This window comes from Pinus tabuliformis, chromosome 3_2 (genome assembly GCF_031772625.1).
Source record: "Pinus tabuliformis cultivar Carrire ecotype Pingquan chromosome 3_2, CPIR1, whole genome shotgun sequence".
NCBI lineage: Eukaryota > Viridiplantae > Streptophyta > Pinopsida > Pinales > Pinaceae > Pinus > Pinus tabuliformis.
The window spans coordinates 130,787,527-130,809,104 of NC_142302.1; the positions used below are offsets into that span (position 1 = coordinate 130,787,527).

At 36.7% G+C, this 21,578-nt stretch overlaps 1 protein-coding gene across 1 annotated transcript; it reads left to right on the plus strand.

Moving 5' to 3' along the window:
• Positions 1 to 7,963: 7,963 nt before the first annotated feature.
• Positions 7,964 to 21,203, plus strand: LOC149180165 (putative boron transporter 2). Its single transcript, XM_089418135.1, has 5 exons — positions 7,964 to 8,515; positions 19,632 to 19,962; positions 20,058 to 20,357; positions 20,448 to 20,719; positions 20,829 to 21,203. The coding sequence occupies exons 2-3, from the start codon at positions 19,864 to 19,866 to the stop codon at positions 20,181 to 20,183; spliced, it is 225 nt and encodes a 74-aa protein (XP_089274261.1). The 5' UTR covers positions 7,964 to 8,515; positions 19,632 to 19,863; the 3' UTR covers positions 20,184 to 20,357; positions 20,448 to 20,719; positions 20,829 to 21,203.
• Positions 21,204 to 21,578: the final 375 nt, after the last annotated feature.

The window sequence follows — 21,578 nt, forward strand, 5'->3', positions numbered from 1 at the left end:
TAAAAGAAACTAACACAACATTTATGATCTTCGTGCATGCAAATTACATAAACTTTATCAAAATCACTAATCAGATGCTCAAAATTATGCTAAAAATTAAAAGTGTCAGAATTTTGTAAAACTTAATTTCAGATCGAAGATCTCGTCATTCTGATACCAATGATGTAAACGACACTCAAATCCGAGCTCGTATGTAGAAGTTAGAACATGTCAAAGTTCAGGTTTGACTTAGACACTTGGCAGGATTGAATGATGTGGCAAGGCCCTTCAACAAATGAGGAGGCCCCAAGTGGTAGGCCTCCATTAGCCCCCACATATCACAATCGTAAGTCGTAGGCAGATCATGTTAAAGAATCGCTCCCAAGCAGGGAAGGGTTGTGATGCAATAAATCACAATCGCAGATCAGGGAAGGGAAGGCTTTACGAAAAATCAGCCCCCGGCAGGTACTGGGTTACGATGTGATATTGCAATCACAAATCGCAACAAGGCAGAGTCCCGCATACCTTAAGACCAGCATAAATTTTCCGATTGTGATATCCAGGATGTGATGTGTTTATGGATTCCAATTTATAATTCTGTTGGGTCCACCACATCGCAGTCGCACAATCGCCACCACTTTCACAAATCTTAAGCCCACTGGTCCCTACTGATTGTGATTTCTGAACCCACAGGGAAGTATGGCTCTAGTGGCCGAAATGTGGAAAATTTGATGGATTTAAGGCTGAATTTGATGGTTAGTGGCCGGAAAAGGGGAATTTGTTGAGCAAATTGTGGGAGAATTGGGAGAGGTCATAACGTCTTCAGTTATTATCCAAATTAGGTGCAAAAAGAGTCTATTCTAGTAGCTTTGGCTATTCTAAACTCATTGATATAGGTTTCAAAGGCATTTGAGCATTGTAAACACACGTTTGTTGTAATTTTGAGCATAATAGAGAGGCCCAAGCATTGGAAGATGGACCAAGGAGACATAGCCTAGGAGGGTAAAATCCTCATCAAATATATGTGTTTTGTGTTGTATTTTTATGTTCTTTGTTGTTATTTTGTTGTTGTTCAACATATGTTTTATGTTAAATTGTTTATAACTTTTACATAAGAAACTCTCATGGGAATCACTTAAATAAGCAAAAATGGTGAATCCTTAAGCACTTGATAAGAAAAATATAAGAATCTTGGGTTTTATTCTGAATGGGGAATTAGCACAACATTAATAATCTGCTCTGTTTCAGAGAAATTCGGTATCGGAGAACTCGTTTTTTCTTACTAGATTTTCTTGTGCAAAGAAGGAGTATTGTTTGCTAGTTTTATGTCATGCTAACAAGGTTAAAACTCAAAAGAGGTGAAGGAAAGCTAGTTGGAAGCCCTAAAGTTGGGTCAAGGGGAAGAAGAGAAAGGGTTTTAAATTCTTCTACCCCAGTTCAGCCTCAAGTTGCAGTTGAAACTCCAGAGATCATGTCTCATGAAGGAGAAGCTACAAACATGACAGAAGATGAGAAGACCTTCAGAAAGGATTTCTTTGATATGACAAAGATGGTGAAGGTCCTCTATGAGGAGAGGAATAGTAGGTTGCAAGGAGAAAGTTAAAACCTCCCAAAGAAGAAGGCTCTTCTAGAGGAGGTAATGGAAAAGGAGGTAATGGGAATGGAGACAAACCTCCACCCTCTCCACCATCTACTTCATCTTATTCTTCACAAGAATCTTCACACTCTTCCACCAATACAACCCTTACTCATACTCATCATCATTCTTCAAAAGGAGCTGGAAAGTCACCTCTACTTAAACTAGATGTTAAATTTGATTTGCCCATGTATAATGGTGAAGTGAATGCATAGAAGCTTGATAATTGGATTCGTCAGTTGGAGGTATATTGTAGAATTCAAACCTTCAAGAGGATTATATCAAAATTCATCTGGCTTCATTGAGAATGGAGCGTGCAACACTCTTTTGGTGCGAAGAAAGGACTCAAGACGAGATCAAAAAACATGGTAAGATTTCTATTACTTGGTCTGATTTCATTGCTGCTATAAAAAGACAATTATACCCTTTAGCTTATATGAAAAAAGCTATCATGAATTGGAAAAAATTTAGACAATTAAAAGATCAAAATGTGGAAGGGTATACTCAGGAGTTTAGGAGAAGAGCTCGTACGCTAGGAGTAGACTTGCAGTCACAAGATGCTTTGCCGAAATACATAGGAGGTTTGCATAGCTATCTTTGACACACCATTCTTATGTTTAATTCCACGAATCTTGATGAGGTTTGTGTTCAAGCTACACATCTTGAAGCAAGAGGGAAAAATGTACAAGAAGAAGGTAAGAAGAAGTCATTCCAGAGTGGTGAAAAAGGAAAGAAATCTCAAGGAAAGCAGAAGAAAAATTCTTCTGGAAGAAATAAGGGGAGAAACCCGTGTGCAATAATTGTTCCGAAGAGGGCCATGATGAAGCACATTGCTGGAAGATTCATCCTGAATTAAGACGGAAGAAATTTAACAATTGAGGGAAATAGAAGACAAACACTATTGTACAACAAGATTTGGGTTCCAACTCAGGTGATGAAACAAAGATTGCATCCACAGTCACTAAAGGAAAATTTGTGGAAAAACAAACAAAGAGGAAGCAGTGGCAAGAACCAGCACAACAAATAACTCCAAAAATGCTTCAAATGAAGAAAACATAATTGAGTTGTACCATATCAAAGTTATTTCCAAACACATCAAGATTGATATGATGTTTGACAGTGGATCCCAGGAAAATTTAATTTCTATAGACTTGGTCAAGAAGTTGAATCTGGAAACTGTGCCTCATCATAAATCGTATCTGTTGGGTTGGATGACCAAGGATGAAAATCTTCAGGTTACAAGGAAATGTGTTTTCAGGTTTTCTATTACTGCCAATTTCGTTAATGAAGTCGAATTAGATGTAGTGTCGCTAGATATTTCTGGAATTGTGTTGGGAAGCCCATATTTGTATTACCGAAAAGCCATTTTCCATATATTTGAGAAAAAAATATCATTTGTTCAAATATGGAGTGGATTATATTGTGAGAGCCCATTGTAGAAAGCTTAATATGTATTTAGCAAGCACAGGGCAAATGAAGCGACTGGTCAATTCCAACAAGAATCTTGTGCTCCTTATGATCAAGCAGAGAAGAATGACACATAGTGTGAATCCTTTGCAGGTTGTGACGTGAAAGAGAAAGCTCAATTGGTTGATGTGGCCAATTAATATGTAAATGTGTTTCAAGAACCAAAGGGATTGCCACCAAAAAGGGGAATTCAGCACAAAATTTAGCTATGGCAAGATTGTCCACTCCCAAATATCGGTATGTATCAAATATCAATTCTGGAAAGTTTAGAAATTAAGAAACAAGTCAAGGAATTGTTAGATAAAGGTGTAATTTGTCCCTCTACTTCACCATGTGGTTCACCAATTATTTTGGTACCCAAGAAAGATGGAACCTGGTGCATGTGTGTAGATTATCGAGCTTTGAATAAAAATATCATAAAGAATTGATACCCACTGCCCAGAATAAATGATTTTCTAGATCAATTGAAGAATGCAAAATATTTCACTAAATTAGACTTGAGTAGTGGATATCATCAAGTTAGAATAGTTGAGGAGGATATTTAAAAGACTGCTTTTAAAACCAAACAGGGATTGTTTGAGTGGTTGGTTATGCCTTTCGGTTTTTGCAGCACTCCAGCTACATTCATGAGAGTTATGAATGATGTTTTAAGATCATTTCTTGATGAGTTTGTAATTGTCTATTTAGATGATATTTTGATATTCAGCAAATCACGAGAAGAGCATGTCAAGCATGTGAGGAAAGTGTTGGATGTCTTGAAAAAATAACACTTATTTATGAAGTTGTCCAAATGTGAGTTCGGGAAAACTTCCTTAATGTATTTGGGCCACATAGTTGGAGGAGGTGAGCTGAAGATTGACCCCTCTAAAGTTTCAATCATTGTGAATTGGCCAATACCCAAATTAGTCACAGAAGTAAGGAGTTTCCTGGGAGCAGCGCAGTACTGGAGGAAGTTCATTGCCAATGTCTCTTCCATAGCAGCTCCACTACATTCTTTGACCAGTGCGAAGGTTGTCTTCCGGTGGGGAGGAAAACAACAAAAAGCATTAGATGCTTAAAAAAAAAAGATCAGTTCAACCCCAACTTTAACATTACCATATTTGAAACAACCATTTGAAATACAAACAGATGCAAGTGACTACACCATGGGTGCAGTTCTTTTACAGTATGGTAAGCCCATTTCATTTCATTATGAGATTTTTAATAGTGTTGTTATTAACTATCCTACATATGATAAAGATCTTTACACATTGGTGAAAAGTGTGAAGAAATGAAAGCATTACTTAATGGGAAAAGAAACCATTATTCACATCGATCCTAAACCTTCGCAACATCTACAATCTCAAACAATATTACAGCAATCAAGGCACTTTCATTGGATGGAATTCTTACAGCATTAATTCCACTTGGTAATCAGGTACAAGAAAAGTATTTATAACAGAGTTGCTGATATGATTTATAGACCAGTTGTTAATGTAGCCATTTTACTCAAGAATCATTATGTTTTTCCTGAAAGTTATGTTGAACAATACACACATGATGCTGACTTTCAAGAGGTATATTCAAACTTGAGTCCAGGCCACCAAGATGAGGAATTAGACTACCATGTACATGATAATCTATTGTATCATTTGGGAAAACTTATTGTTCCATAGGGAGAGAGTAAATGTCACAAGGGAAGTGTACACTTCTCTTATTGCTGGACATTTCGGTGTAAGTAAAACAATGAAAAATCTTCAAAGGTATTTTTAATGGCCTTGTATGCTTGAAAGTGTGTCACGTTTTATCAGAGGTTGTTCGTTGTGTGCAGTCGGTAAGCCTAGTAATAGGAAACTAGGATTGTACACACCACTTCCAGTGCCTTGACATCCATGGGAGTGTTTCTACGGATTTTGTAGGAGGTATTCCTTTATCAAGAAAAGGTCATGATTATTTGTATGCAGTTGTGGATAGTTTCAACAATATGTGCATATTAATTCCTTGTAAAAAACAAATTACCACTGAATAAACAACTCAACTTTTATTTCAAAATGTATACGCTCATTTTGGATTACCTACTTTTGTTGTAAGTGATCGTGATTCCTGATTTGTTGGGAATTTTTGGTCAAATTTATGGAACTCGATGGAAACCAAGTTGAAGAAAAGTACAACCTTCCATCCGTAAACAGATGGTCAAACTGAAGTGGTTAACATGACAGTTATTCATTTGCTAAGAGGATATTGCAACAAACATCCTAAGTTGTGGGATGAACAGTTGCATTATATTCAGCATGCTTACAACCGAGAAAAACACTCTTCTACTCTAACTTCGCCTTTTGAGGCATGTCTTGGTTATTTTCCTAAATCGCCTTTGGATTTCATCTTTGAGAAAGATGTAGTTATAGATGGACATAGTGACATAGATAGAGAAAAGAAATTCATTGAGAAAATTCAGTTGATTCACCAAACAGTTCAAGAACAACTAGAAAAGAGTCAAGGCAAGTATAAGGCAAGACATGATAAGCATCGTGTGGATCATTAGTTTCAAGTAGGTGATGAATTTTGGCTTTACATTAGTAAGGAAAGGCTTCAAGGTGAAGGTAAAAAGTTGAAACCAATCCATTATGGTCCATTTAAAATTCTGGAAAATATTTTTGATAATTCTTTCGAGCTTGATTTGCCTTCATATATGCAAATTTATTCCATTGTTAATGTTGAAAATTTGAGATTGTATGAGCCTCCTTTGATTGGAGATCAAGGAGAAAGTATACAGATTCCATCAATTGAATATTTTTCTACAAAATTTCTTGATGAGCTTCTGCAAGACACTATACTTGACAGAAGAATGAGGTAATCAAAGAGGGGAAATGTTGATTTTCTTTGAGTGAGTCCTGTTTAGTCAATTTAGTGTTCCTAAATTGATGTCATTAATTGTCAACCCGGGGCTCGTAAGCTGATGAAGTGAAGGTGTACTATATGTACTTAAGCAACCTCTTAGAGTTTTTGTCGTTTGGGGGTGTTGTTTGTGATTGATTTATCTTCCTAAAATGGAGTGGTGATTTATAAACAGATGAGTGATGGTGTGTGTAAGGTGAATTCTAGATGAGTGAGAGTGTGTGATTGGTGGTTTCTAACTACTTGCTGAAAAGTAAAAGCTTGAAAGAAATAAATAAATTAAAATGAACTGAAAGCAAAGAACCACTTTCTAATGGCATTAGACACCATTCATGCTGCTGCAAATAAAAGGTAAGAAAATCACTTAAAAGACCAATGATAAAGTTTATCTCTTCCTAACTCTCTGCCTCTAACACATAGTACTGTGTAAGACACGATTAGGAAGTAGCTAAAGATAAGTCTAAGAAATGATAAAAATGAGAAAAATCTACTTTAAAGACTAGTTATGATGTTCAGCTCTCTCTAACTCTCTGCCTCTAACACATAGTACTGTGTAAGACACGATTAGAAAGTAGTTAAGGATTAGTCTAAAAAGCACCCAAAGCCAGCTGCAAGTTATTAATATTCTGATCTCTAAAAGATAGACAATTTATGATAAAGAGATCATTCATATGTTAGCAAACCACTTTGAGAAATAAAACTAAAAATCAGCTATGAAAATAAAGTAAAGGCAGCAACTCGAATCTGTCAACTGAAACTACCACTAGATATTTAAGCAAATACACAAACACAAAACCAATCCCGGGCTTAAAAACCTGCAAAAGAACAATGCTGATCAGCTCAAAAGAAAGGCTGGAAATGAAATAACAAGAAAGTAAATTACGTTGTACATGTTTCAACTAAAAGAAATGCTGAATAGAAATAATGAAATGTTGCACATAAAATACTTTACAAGGCTAACATGAACAGGGGCCCTCCATTCATATCATCCAAAAGAGACTCAGGGAATTGGAAACTTCAAAACAACACTGTTTCTATTACTCCATGTGCAGAAAAATACAGTCCAGAGTGCTAGAACAGCACTATAAAAACAGAGTCTTCGAATGCTCTAAATTAACAACAAGTTTTTAAAATGCGGCAACTAAAAAGTAACCTTCAGCGTATGCAAACGCTAGTTTTATAGGCATCTGAAAGACGGCCTAATGCGTACAGCGAAAACTGGAAAACTAACTAACTGTCATGCGTAATTAAGGATCAAAACACGTCATAAGTCTGCGTGGATGAGCTGGAGGTTCTGGTCGTTATGGGCATTGAATCCAGAGTTGGATTATGTCCCCCACGGCCTGCATAAGACGGACAAGTCACCTTTTGAACTGACGTGACCCAACAGCTTACGTATCACCGTTAAGCTGCCTTTATTGACCGTAACTTGACCCTCGTTGACCGGAGGTACAGATGACGTGGATGGCTGAACAGATAGCACAAGAACCTCGAGCACCTTGATTCCTAAGTGCCCATGTGGCTCATTTGGCAAAATGACACGTGGAACCTTGAGATTAACAAAAAGGCTGCGGGATCATCAGATGGCTGCGGAATGCCTGTAAGTATGTCAAAATCTAAACAAAACAGTCACACATTAGCAAAATCCCTAAATCATGCTTAATGCCATCATATGTAATGATCTGGGTGAGTTTATGCAGCAAAATAGAGCAAAAAGGAGAGATGAGTGAGGGAAAACTGTAGGAAATGATGGATAACCAAGTGTAAAGTGGAGACTCTACATACCCCCACTGCGAGGGTATTGCATGTCCTCATGCAACAAGGTTAATTTTAGGGGCGAATAATCGCCCAAAGGCGAAATTTAAGGCTTTTTATATTTTAATGGGGCAAATTTTTAATTAAAATAATAAAAACTTTTTTATATAATTAGCCCTCATTTTATTTAAAAATTAACTTATTTTTTAATTTTAGCCCAGGGCGGGTAAACTAACCGAATGGTATTTTTCTTAAAATCGCCCCATTTTGATATTTGCTCCCGGTTTGGGATAGCAAAATCGCCATTTCTGATTTACAGTTTGGGTTTTCTGATTTGGGAGTAGGGTTTTCTGGTTTGGGAGTGGTTTGTGAGGGTCGATTTGGTCCTGGGAGGTTAGATTTGATTTGTTTTCAAATGGAGGGCGCTCCCTGTTTTCACAGATTCAGCCCGCTGTTTGCATGCTGTTTTCACGGATTCAGCCCGCTGTTTGCATGAATTCCGGATTTATGGTGTATATGGCTCCCTGGTCCCTGTATAAAAATGGTTTTGAAATAAGTTTTTTCACTCAGATCTAAATGTTCTAGTTACCAGCAACAGTTTCGGTGCCGGTGCGATATTTTTGCATTTTCAATCCGGTTATTCTTCTCTTGTTTTCGTATCCATGGTTTCTTGGATTTGAACGGCTCATGCCACTGCAGCAGCAAAAACAACAGTCTCGGTATTTGACAGAATTGTTGGCTGAGCGCGAGAAATTAGCCCCTTTATGCAGGTCCTGCCCATCTGTAGCCGGCTTTTGAATCAGGGTAAGTGGCTTCATATGTCTTCCACTTATTAGTAATTTACGATTCAGTTGCCTTGTGTAGCCAATTCTGGAAAATGTTACTATGGACATTTGCAGTTTGTTTTTATCTCATTTTATTCAATTGTTTACAAAGAGCATATATATAGGCATGTTCAAGCAGTCTCTTATAACTGATTCTGTGATGTTTCTAAGGGACAGTATTCTGAAATAATATCATCACACCAGATTTTGACTAATTGCTAGTCAAAAGAGCTCACATCCAAGTAGTACATTTTACGTAGTTAAATGCATTCAAATGCCTGTATTTGGTCCATCAACAATGTTGCAGGCGTCCAAGCAGTCAAAAGGTCATGTTATTTTATTTATCAATTATTTGGGCAGCATCAAAATTTTATATTTTTTAAATATTCCATTGTAAAGCAAAACGGCTCTGATCAATGTCTATAACATTATTTAATCTTTCGATGTGGAGATGCAAAGGCTCTAGGTAATTGAACGAGTGAAATTTAGATGCTGCTAATCCTTACAATTTCCATGTCCACATGTTACCTGAGGGATCTTGAATCTTTATGTTTAGACGTTGTGCAGATTCAAATATTGACTATTGTCATTTGGGATTTAAACTCAATGTTGGTTAAAATTGAAGGAGTTTTTCAATTTGACAGGAAAGCATAACGTGAAGAAAATGGTTCTAACCCTCAGGAAGACATGCTTTAATAGATCCCACACAAAATTGTTATGAGCTGCATCATTTGGAATCTATCGAACTCTGATGGAGTAAGGGTGCACAAATGGCAATGAGCAAAACTCTTCTTGTTTCAGAGATTTGAAGGATTGATCTGTATTGGAGAAGGAAACGGCAGCAATGAATTTGTTGTGCTTGATCATGTGGAGATCAAGACCATTCATGGTCATCAATTTGCATTTCATGGTGAGTGGGAAGTGTTTTCTCTCAGACCCTCCTAGAATAAAATCCCTAACCTCACTCAAAGGGGGAGTTGGAGGACACAATCAAGTGGGTCACTAGCTATCACTTATTAACTCACTCCGCTCTTTAGGCTAAGAAAATTCCGTACCAAGGGGGGAAGTCCCTACACTAACCCTAAGACTATTGTTGATATAGCAGAGAAATCTCGTTTAGGATTAGTCTCTACCTAACTAACTCAATCTGGGGGATGTTCTAAGTTTGGAAACAAGAAAATTCTCAAAGGAAAAGTCAGACACAAACGGTGGCTTGGATTAATTTGTTTAATGTGAAGAAGTATTTGCAATTTTTACAAAGCCCATCAGAGTGATCAAATGTCAAATGTCAACCGTGAAAGTGTTGTTGTCATGACATAATGGGTTGGTGAAAAATGCTTACTAAGAAATCTTGTGGAATAAAATTATCTTGCCTTATCTACAATTCTGGATCTGTGTTATTTGCTAAGGTTCAATGTTCACCATTTTGCCCAAAACGGGAACTAGACATGCTTAAACCTTCCACACTCCTCAAAATAGTTCCGCTTACACTATTTGATTTATAAAACAGAGAATGCCAAGCCAACTGAGCAATGGCATGAATGACATTTTTAAGGGTTCATATAAAGTATGCTCAACTGTATTGAATGTTTCTTTATTTTGCTGCCAAGTTTATCCACGGTGACTGTTTTTATATACAACACTGGAGTTGCTCGTAGTATGCATAATATTTGACTAGACCATGTCGAGCATTGCAAAAATTTGCTTTTCTCTTAATTTTACGCATGGCTGAATCTCTGCTTCCACTTATTCTGCTATGTTTTTCAGAGCATGCAATGGATTTTTCATATTTAACATTATCTTGCCATTTACCCCGGTCATTTGGACTTTGATAAACCATTGACAACACGTTTTTAACAAGCAAAGTGGCCTACATTGTTGAACCATTTGAGGAATGATCCAAGATATTTAGCAGCAGTGGATTTCTCATCTCAGAAATTTTAAATATCCCTACGGTTGATGTTAATGGCATCTCTGAAAACACTGCTGTAAGGCTTCTCTCAATTTGTATTGGTGTTTTTGAACAATACCCTGCCAATCCCAAGGTTTTGCTCTCCAATTGCCAGAATATTTCAATGCAAATTCTTTCTTATACAAGTTAGAATTAGTGGCTTGCTTGGTTATGAATTTCTTTCATCAAAAGGTTCAATGATGCACACACTTTAAGCCATGACTTCACTGCCCTTGAATGTGCAGAGGTGGTCTGCTCATGTTTGGCAGATGCCTCCCAGGATCATCTAGCTAGGTCCTCTCAGGCATGGCTACTTTTCAGGGCCCAGGCAATATCGTTAGACAATGTATTGGATCATTCTTAGTGATTGATTCCATGGTAGATTCTTCTTTTTACCCTTTTCCTCTTCATCCTGTCTTTTGTAACTCTAGTTAATCTCTTGCACTCTATCCTCTTTCCACTTTTTTGATCTCCTATTTAGTTCATGTTCTCTTGTTTGATCCTGTTATATTTTGTTTTATGCTTTTGGGGTAGCATAGGGTGCCCCTACATATTGGCATCAATGGTTGTACTTCTTAGTCCTGTTTGCCTATCTGTCAGGCTTTATTTAGACTTAAAATAAAATTATCTTGCCTTATCTACAATTCTGGATCTGTGTTATTTGCTAAGGTTCAATGTTCACCATTTTGCCCAAAACGGGAACTAGACATGCTTAAACCTTCCACACTCCTTTCCTAGGATGACACATGCTTAAACGTGAACTACCAGACAGCTAACACCTATGCGCCAACCTTGTGCATTGTGAGTAATCATTGTATTTTAAGACAAGTCTGACTCCTAAAACATCTCAAGCTAAAAGTTGTATGGAAATCATTTGATTTCTTTGGTTCTGTACATAAGGGGAATGATTCTAAAAGGATAAATTGTATTCTCATCGATACATTCTTTCCAGTAATTCATTGTAAGTTCACCCTATGTCATTATGGTAACAAAGAGCTCCTATATTTATTGCTTTCTTCAAAGACAAAATGTCTGCCACTTATTAGTAATTTACCATTCAGTTGCCTTGTGTAGCCAATTCTGGAAAATGTTACTATGGACATTTGCAGTTTGTTTTCATCTCATTTTATTCAATTGTTTACAAAGAGCATATATACAAGCATATTCAAGCAGTCTCTTATAACTGATTCTGTGATGTTTCTAAGGGACAGTATTCTGAAATAATATCATCACACCAGATTTTGACTAATTGCTAGTCAAAAGAGCTCACATCCAAGTTAGTACATTTTACGTAGTTAAATGCATTCAAATGCCTGTATTTGGTCCATCAACAATGTTGCAGGCGTCCAAGCAGTCAAAAGGTCATGTTCTTTTATTTATCATTTTTTTGGGCAGCATCAAAATTTTATATTTTTTAAATATTCCATTGGAAAGCAAAACAGCTCTGATCAATGTCTGTAACATTGTTTAATCTTGTGATGTGGAGATGCAAAGGCTCTAGGTAATTGAACGAGTGAACTTTAGATGCTGCTAATCCTTACAATTTCCATGTCCACATGTTACCTGAGGGATCTTGAATCTTTATGTTTAGACGTTGTGTAGATTCAAATATTGACTATTGTCATTTGGGATTTAAACTCAATGTTGGTTAAAACTGAAGGAGTTTTTCAATTTGACAGGAAAGCATAACGTGAAGAAAATGGTTCTAACCCTCAGGAAGACATGCTTTAATAGATCCCACACAAAATTGTTATGAGCTGCATCATTTGGAATCTATCGAACTCTGATGGAGTAAGGGTGCACACATGGCAATGAGAAAAACTCTTCTTGTTTCAGAGATTTGAAGGATTGATCTGTATTGGAGAAGGAAATGACAGCAATGAATTTGCTGTGCTTGATCATGTGGAGATCAAGACCATTGATGGTCATCAATTTGCATTTCATGGTGAGTGGGAAGTGTTTTCTCTCAGACCCTCCTAGAATAAAATCCCTAACCTCACTCAAAGGGGGAGTTGGAGGACACAATCAAGTGGGTCACTAGCTATCACTTATTAACTCACTCCGCTCTTTAGGCTAAGAAAATTCCGTACCAAGGGGGGAAATCCCTACACTAACCCTAAGACTATTGTTGATATAGCAGAGAAATCTCGTTTAGGATTAGTCTCTACCTAACTAACTCAATCTGGGGGATGTTCTAAGTTTGGAAACAAGAAAATTCTCAAAGGAAAAGTCAGACACAAACGGTGGCTTGGATTAATTTGTTTAATGTGAAGAAGTATTTGCAATTTTTACAAAGCCCATCAGAGTGATCAAATGTCAAATGTCAACCGTGAAAGTGTTGTTGTCATGACATAATGGGTTGGTGAAAAATGCTTACTAAGAAATCTTGTGGAATAAAATTATCTTGCCTTATCTACAATTTTGGATCTGTGTTATTTGCTAAGGTTCAATGTTCACCATTTTGCCCAAAACGGGAACTAGACATGCTTAAACCTTCCACACTCCTTTCCTAGGACGACACATGCTTAAACGAGAACTACCAGACAGCTAACACCTATGCGCCAACCTTGTGCATTGTGAGTAATCATTTTATTTTAATACAAGTCTGACTCCTAAAACATCTCAAGCTAAAAGTTGTATGGAAATCATTTGATTTCTTTGGTTTTGTACATAAGGGGAATGATTCTAAAAGGATAAATTGTATTCTCATCGATACATTCTTTCCAGTAATTCATTGTAAGTTCACCCTATGTCATTATGGTAACAAAGAGCTCCTATATTTATTGCTTTCTTCAAAGACAAAATGTCTGCCGCTTATTAGTAATTTACCATTCAGTTGCCTTGTGTAGCCAATTCTGGAAAATGTTACTATGGACATTTGCAGTTTGTTTTCATCTCATTTTATTCAATTGTTTACAAAGAGCATATATACAGGCATGTTCAAGCAGTCTCTTGTAACTGATTCTGTGATGTTTCTAAGGGACAGTATTCTGAAATAATATCATCACACCAGATTTTGACTAATTGCTAGTCAAAAGAGCTCACATCCAAGTAGTACATTTTACGTAGTTAAATGCATTCAAATGCCTGTATTTGGTCCATCAACAATGTTGCAGGCGTCCAAGCAGTCAAAAGGTCATGTTATTTTATTTATCAATTATTTGGGCAGCATCAAAATTTTATATTTTTTAAATATTCCATTGTAAAGCAAAACGGCTCTGATCAATGTCTATAACATTATTTAATCTTTCGATGTGGAGATGCAAAGGCTCTAGGTAATTGAACGAGTGAAATTTAGATGCTGCTAATCCTTACAATTTCCATGTCCACATGTTACCTGAGGGATCTTGAATCTTTATGTTTAGACGTTGTGCAGATTCAAATATTGACTATTGTCATTTGGGATTTAAACTCAATGTTGGTTAAAATTGAAGGAGTTTTTCAATTTGACAGGAAAGGATAACGTGAAGAAAATGGTTCTAACCCTCAGGAAGACATGCTTTAATAGATCCCACACAAAATTGTTATGAGCTGCATCATTTGGAATCTATCGAACTCTGATGGAGTAAGGGTGCACAAATGGCAATGAGCAAAACTCTTCTTGTTTCAGAGATTTGAAGGATTGATCTGTATTGGAGAAGGAAATGACAACAATGAATTTGTTGTGCTTGATCATGTGGAGATCAAGACCATTGATGGTCATCAATTTGCATTTCATGGTGAGTGGGAAGTGTTTTCTCTCAGACCCTCCTAGAATAAAATCCCTAACCTCACTCGAAGGGGGAGTTGGAGGACACAATCAAGTGGGTCACTAGCTATCACTTATTAACTCACTCCGCTCTTTAGGCTAAGAAAACTCCGTACCAAGGGGGGAAATCCCTACACTAACCCTAAGACTATTGTTGATATAGCAGAGAAATCTCGTTTAGGATTAGTCTCTACCTAACTAACTCAATCTGGGGGATGTTCTAAGTTTGGAAACAAGAAAATTCTCAAAGGAAAAGTCAGACACAAACGGTGGCTTGGATTAATTTGTTTAATGTGAAGAAGTATTTGCAATTTTTACAAAGCCCATCAGAGTGATCAAATGTCAAATGTCAACCGTGAAAGTGTTGTTGTCATGACATAATGGGTTGGTGAAAAATGCTTACTAAGAAATCTTGTGGAATAAAATTATCTTGCCTTATCTACAATTCTGGATCTGTGTTATTTGCTAAGGTTCAATGTTCACCATTTTGCCCAAAACGGGAACTAGACATGCTTAAACCTTCCACACTCCTTTCCTAGGACGACACATGCTTAAACGGGAACTACCAGACAGCTAACACCTATGCGCCAACCTTGTGCATTGTGAGTAATCATTGTATTTTAAGACAAGTCTGACTCCTAAAACATCTCAAGCTAAAAGTTGTATGGAAATCATTTGATTTCTTTGGTTCTGTACATAAGGGGAATGATTCTAAAAGGATAAATTGTATTCTCATCGATACTTTCTTTCCAGTAATTCATTGTAAGTTCACCCTATGTCATTATGGTAACAAAGAGCTCCTATATTTATTGCCTTCTTCAAAGACAAAATTTCTGCCACTTATTAGTAATTTACCGTTCAGTTGCCTTGTGTAGCCAATTCTGGAAAATGTTACTATGGACATTTGCAGTTTGTTTTTATCTCATTTTATTCAATTGTTTACAAAGAGCATATATACAGGCATATTCAAGCAGTCTCTTATAACTGATTCTGTGATGTTTCTAAGGGACAGTATTCTGAAATAATATCATCACACCAGATTTTGACTAATTGCTAGTCAAAAGAGCTCACATCCAAGTTAGTACATTTTACGTAGTTAAATGCATTCAAATGCCTGTATTTGGTCCATCAACAATGTTGCAGGCGTCCAAGCAGTCAAAAGGTCATGTTCTTTTATTTATCATTTTTTTGGGCAGCATCAAAATTTTATATTTTTTAAATATTCCATTGGAAAGCAAAACAGCTCTGATCAATGTCTGTAACATTATTTAATCTTGTGATGAGGAGATGCAAAGGCTCTAGGTAATTGAACGAGTGAACTTTAGATGCTGCTAATCCTTACAATTTCCATGTCCACATGTTACCTGAGGGATCTTGAATCTTTATGTTTAGACGTTGTGTAGATTCAAATATTGACTATTGTCATTTTGGATTTAAACTCAATGTTGGTTAAAACTGAAGGAGTTTTTCAATTTGACAGGAAAGCATAACGTGAAGAAAATGGTTCTAACCCTCAGGAAGACATGCTTTAATAGATCCCACAAAATTGTTATGAGCTGCATCATTTGGAATCTATCGTACTCTGATGGAGTAAGGGTGCACAAATGGCAATGAGCAAAACTCTTCTTGTTTCAGAGATTTGAAGGATTGATCTGTATTTGAGAAGGAAATGGCAGCAATGAATTTGTTGTGCTTGATCATGTGGAGATCAAGACCATTCATGGTCATCAATTTGCATTTCATGGTGAGTGGGAAGTGTTTTCTCTCAGACCCTCCTAGAATAAAATCCCTAACCTCACTCAAAGGGGGAGTTGGAGGACACAATCAAGTGGGTCACTAGCTATCACTTATTAACTCACTCCGCTCTTTAGGCTAAGAAAATTCCGTACCAAGGGGGAAATCCCTACACTAACCCTAAGACTATTGTTGATATAGCAGAGAAATCTCGTTTAGGATTAGTCTCTACCTAACTAACTCAATCTGGGGGATGTTCTAAGTTTGGAAACAAGAATATTCTCAAAGGAAAAGTCAGACACAAATGGTGGCTTGGATTAATTTGTTTAATGTGAAGAAGTATTTGCAATTTTTACAAAGCCCATCAGAGTGATCAAATGTCAAATGTCAACCGTGAAAGTGTTGTTGTCATGACATAATGGGTTGGTGAAAAATGCTTACTAAGAAATCTTGTGGAATAAATTTATCTTGCCTTATCTACAATTCTCGATTTGTGTTATTTGCTAAGGTTCAATGTTCGCCACTTTGCCCAAAACGGGAACTAGACATGCTTAAACCTTCCACACTCCTCAAAATAGTTTCGCTCACACTGTTTGATTTATAAAACAGAGGATGCCAAGCCAACTGAGCAATGGCATGAATGACATTTTTAAGTGTTCATATAAAGTATGCTCAACTGTATTGAATGTTTCTTTATTTTGCTGCCAAGTTTATCCACGGTGACTGTTTTTATATACAACACTGGAGCTGCTCGTAGTATGCATAATATTTGACTAGACCATGTCGAGCATTGCAAAAATTTGCTTTTCTCTTAATTTTACCCATGGCTGAATCTCTGATTCCACTTATTCTGCTATGTTTTTCAGAGCATGCAATGGATTTTTCATATTTAACATTATCTTGCCATTTACCCCGGTCATTTGGACTTTGATAAACCACTGACAACATGTTTTTAACAAGCAAAGTGGCCTACATTGTTGAACCATTTGAGGAATGATCCAAGATATTTAGCAGCAGTGGATTTCTCATCTCAGAAATTTTAAATATCCCTACGGTTGATGTTAATGGCATCTCTGAAAACACTGCCGTAAGGCTTCTCTCAATTTGTATTGGTGTTTTTGAACAATACCCTGCCAATCCCAAGGTTTTGCTCTCCAATTGCCAGAATATTTCAATGCAAATTCTTTCTTATACAAGTTAGAATTAGTGGCTTGCTTGGTTACGAATTTCTTTCATCAAAAGGTTCAATGATGCACACACTTTAAGCCATTACTTCACTGCCCTTGAATGTGCAGAGGTGGTCTGCTCATGTTTGGCAGATGCCTCCCAGGATCATCTAGCTAGGTCCTCTCAGGCATGGGTACTTTTCAGGGCCCAGGCAATATCGTTAGACAGTGTATTGGATCATTCTTAGTGATTGATTCCATGGTAGATTCTTCTTTTTACCCTTTTCCTCTTCATCCTTTCTTTTGTAACTCTAGTTAATCTCTTGCACTCTATCCTCTTTCCACTTTTTTGATGTCATATTTAGTTCATGTTCTCTATCCATGTTCTTTTGCTTCCAGAAAAAGTTGAAAGGACAACCTCTATCTCTCAACCATATCCTTAAGCTTCGAAATGGAGACAAGCAGTGCGTGTCACATTACCAATCCACCAGGTATATTACAGAACTTAAAATATTATAAAATACTTAGTGAGATATTAGACCTGTCCTTGAGCGTCTGACCAAGATACGAAAGAACATATTATAAGAATTATCAGTGTGGATGATAATATTTATTTTCTTAAATATTAAAGAAAATAACAGGGAGAAATGTATGACATTTGTTGTTGCATATGGAAATTAAATTTTTGAAGTTAATATGCATTTGTTTGTTGTTTTAGGCTTTTGACCACTTGTAATGATGGAATTGTTAGGCAAACTTTATTTTAAACTGATGATACAGTAACAAATATATCTTGAAAAAACTCCAGTTGCATTTCACTATAAAAACACCATAATGCTACTCATTACACATGTTAGCCAATGTTGCTTAAAAAATATGTTAAAGGATAAATATCATTTTAGAGGATTTTAGTAAATCTGCATTTTCATAGCTGAGTCAATTACCCATAAAATTATGCCTTACATTATACTATCAAATTATGAGGCTGAGGCTCTCTTACAGTAGAATTTCCCTTGAATTTACCCGAAACTTTGAAATGGTTTCCAAAACACGCAAGGATATGGTTACCTGGGTCATAAATCCAAATGCAGCAGTTACGTGTAAACTTGGAAACACTCTTTTTATATGTTGAATTTTGTTCCTTTTTTGCAAATTTTTATGTTTCATTTAGAAAGATTCTGCTATTTTTTTTAGTTTTGTTGTTCTGAGTGGGTACCACAAGGTTTGGGTTCCTCAAACCTGCAATTTATGAAACAAGATTCTGAAGAAATGCAGAGAACAACGTTATGTTGGCAGTTGGCACATTTCTGTTTTGGCAACACCTCAGAAAATTGTCAGGGGCATTTCTAGGATGTTTTGTACCTCAAAATGGTTCTGCTACATAAACAGGTGGTTAGGTTGCAGGAGTTTTCAGCAACCTTACAAAGACTTGGTAGGTAATAATATTTGTCTTATTCTGAAGAACTATATTGATAGAATTGAGTTATAGAAAATCTATATGATTCTGCATTTCCTAGGTTTGAGTCTACTTTTGAGTTTGGTAAGCAAAAAAATGTTCAGCAAATCACACTTACAACACACAGCTGTAGCTGGCCTTCAGATACAGAAATATGGCCAAAGTACTGATATGGTCATATCTGGCCATATATATGAATAATACTGTCAATATGTCATGGACCTTATTTTTGTTATATATTGACTGTATTGTATTTGGTTGTATTTTATCGTATTCAGTTGTATTTGCTTTTTCCAAATATAAATTTTGGACTAGACTCTTATTTCGGTCATATTTGTTTTTTCCTCAAATATGGATATTTATGGTATTTGTACATGTATGCACCAAATACAGCAAACAAGCATTTTGAGTTAGAGAAATATGATTCTCTTACCATATATTCTCAAAGCTACAAAAACTTGAAAATGCAAAAATAATCTTCGGTAGATGTATAGATATAAATTTGTTATAGCCCATGCGTGCATTTGAGATAACCCTAGATTCATCTTGGCCACAATCATGGATCCTGCTTTGAGAGTAGCTTTGCCTCCCCCTCCAGGCCCTGAAGTGGCTGTGTTTCGAAGTTTGGTGTCTGCATTAGGGAAATCTTTAAAGTCTTAGCCAATTTGTTTTGTGAAGAAGCTGGAGAACATTCTTGAAGTCTCCATCCCTATTTCATCCTGAAGGCATAAATGTCTCTGGTCACAGCGTTGCATCCCAACTTGCCCAACAAAATGAGTTCAACTTAAGAAAACCTTCTTCATACCATTATGACTTCTCTTAGGATTTTTGGTATGCAAATTACCTCAGTAAATATATATTATTTAGAACCATGTTGTAATTTTTGTCAGGGTTCATGTTTAGGTTCAACTGTCACTGGCTACCCTATTCTGGAAGAGCTTTTTCTCTCCTGAAGACATCTTGATCTAACTCTTCATTCTTTGTTTTCACCTCCATAAAAAATCTCTAGTGGATTCATAAATTTTCCTTTTATTGTGACAGACTATTTTATGTGGTATTGTTGGCATACCTCCTTCAAATGGTGTTATTCCTGAATCTCCAATGCACATGAAAGGCTTAGCTACCCTCAAACATCAGGTACCAATATATTGGAATTATCAATTGCAGCTTCTCAGGGAAAAGACACAATTCAGACATTTTATAGACGAGTAACTTACAAGTACTTTTGTTACAGTTGGTGCTTAGCAAGATAGTGACAACAATCCGAAAAAGTATGCAGAAAAATTCAACCTTAGGGCAATTATACGGAAACATGCAAGAAGCCTATGAGCAAATGCAGACCCTAATGGTTTATCAGCCTCCACCTGCCTTGGTAATGGTCTTATTTTTGAGTTTGGGTGTTTCATTTTATCTAATTTTCCTCTCCCTTTATTTATTTGTCTTGTCATGTCCCAACCATTTATGCAGGCACTTAAGGAATTGAAAGAGACCACAATTCAGTTGGCTGCAAGTACTGGGAATATGGATGCCCCAGTTGATGAATCAATTTTTAATGTTGACAAGGACGTGGATGAAAGAACAACAATTGAGTAATTTGTTGCAATCTCTGATGGTGGTTGGCTGCCTTGCAGTAATGCCCATCATTAGAAAGATCCCAACTTCTGTGCTTTGGGGTTACTTTGCCTTCATGGCCATAGAGAGTTTGCCAGGAAATCAATTTTGGGAAAGGCTATTGTTTCTTTTCACTGCTCCAAGCCGTAGATACAAGTATGAACTTTATTCAAACTATAATGTGATTGAATTTAATGCTTGTAATATAGTTTTCAAATCTGATCAATGTTGAACTGATGGTTACAGAGAACTTTAGGAGTATCATGCTACATTTCTTGAAACGGTGCCTTTCAAGACAATTGCCACTTTCACCATTTTCCAGACATGTTATTTGCTGGCATGTTTTGGTATCACATGGGTGCCTATAGATGGTGTTCTCTTCCCACTACTAATCATGTTGTAACTTGTTAGTCCCAGCGAGGCAGTATATCCTTCCCAAGTTTTTCAAAGGAGCACATCTTCAAGAATTGGATGCAGCAGAGTATGAAGAAGCCCCTGGAATGCCATGCAATATAACAGTGAGTGCAAGACACATATCAAACAAATTTTAAAAATATTACTCAATTCTATTTCATAAGCCTTGCAGCATGAACAATAATAAATTGAACTGTAACATATTGATTGCAGGAAGCTGGAATTCAGGGGTTCGGACTAGGAAGCATGGGAACAGGTGCAAATGATGGTGAATTTTTGAATGAGATGATTACATGAAGTCGCGGTGAGGTCAAACACATATATAGTCCACGGATAACTAGCTCGAGTGATTGCACACTAATTCATGGATCCGAGTCTACATTAAGTCCCCAAGTTGCAGAAGCTAAACAAATATATAGCCCCCGTATAAGTGAGATCAGACAGACACATAGCCCTCACAGAGGGGAAAAGCATTCGGGCATTCCCCTGGTTAGTCAAGGAAAAAATACGAGTCCAAGTGCATTTGGTTTGAGGCCACATAAACCAACTTCCAATTAGGTGTTTGGAGTCTAAATCCTCGGCTAGTAATCTTTCCATTGAGTGAGCATATCTTATGTTTAATAGTACATATTTTGTTGGCTTATCATTATTTAATCATTGTGCCATAAATCACTCGGTTGTATTTGGTGTGTCTTCACAAAGAACCTCTGTCCATCTCAGAGGACAAGGTAGACCATATAGTGCGTGTAAAAAAATGTAATGGAAGTCAAGCTTGAAGTATTTCTGTTTTCTTGAAGCATGAAATCTATTATGTCAGTCTTGTGGTTTTGTAGACCCCGGGCATGCCAAATAAGCATGGTGGTATTAAAGGGTCTTGTGAGTGGTTTGAGCTTCATAGAAAGTCATCCTTATTCTACCAGTTGGATCATAACCACAAAGTTTGCAGCCTTTAATGTTTCATTG

Coding starts and splice junctions, on each gene's coding strand:
- LOC149180165 (XM_089418135.1), top strand. CDS start 19,864: ATGCAGAAAAATTCAACCTTAGGGCAATTATACGGAAACATGCAAGAA. Junction 19,963..20,057: donor ATCAGCCTCCACCTGCCTTG/GTAATGGTCTTA, acceptor CCATTTATGCAG/GCACTTAAGGAATTGAAAGA.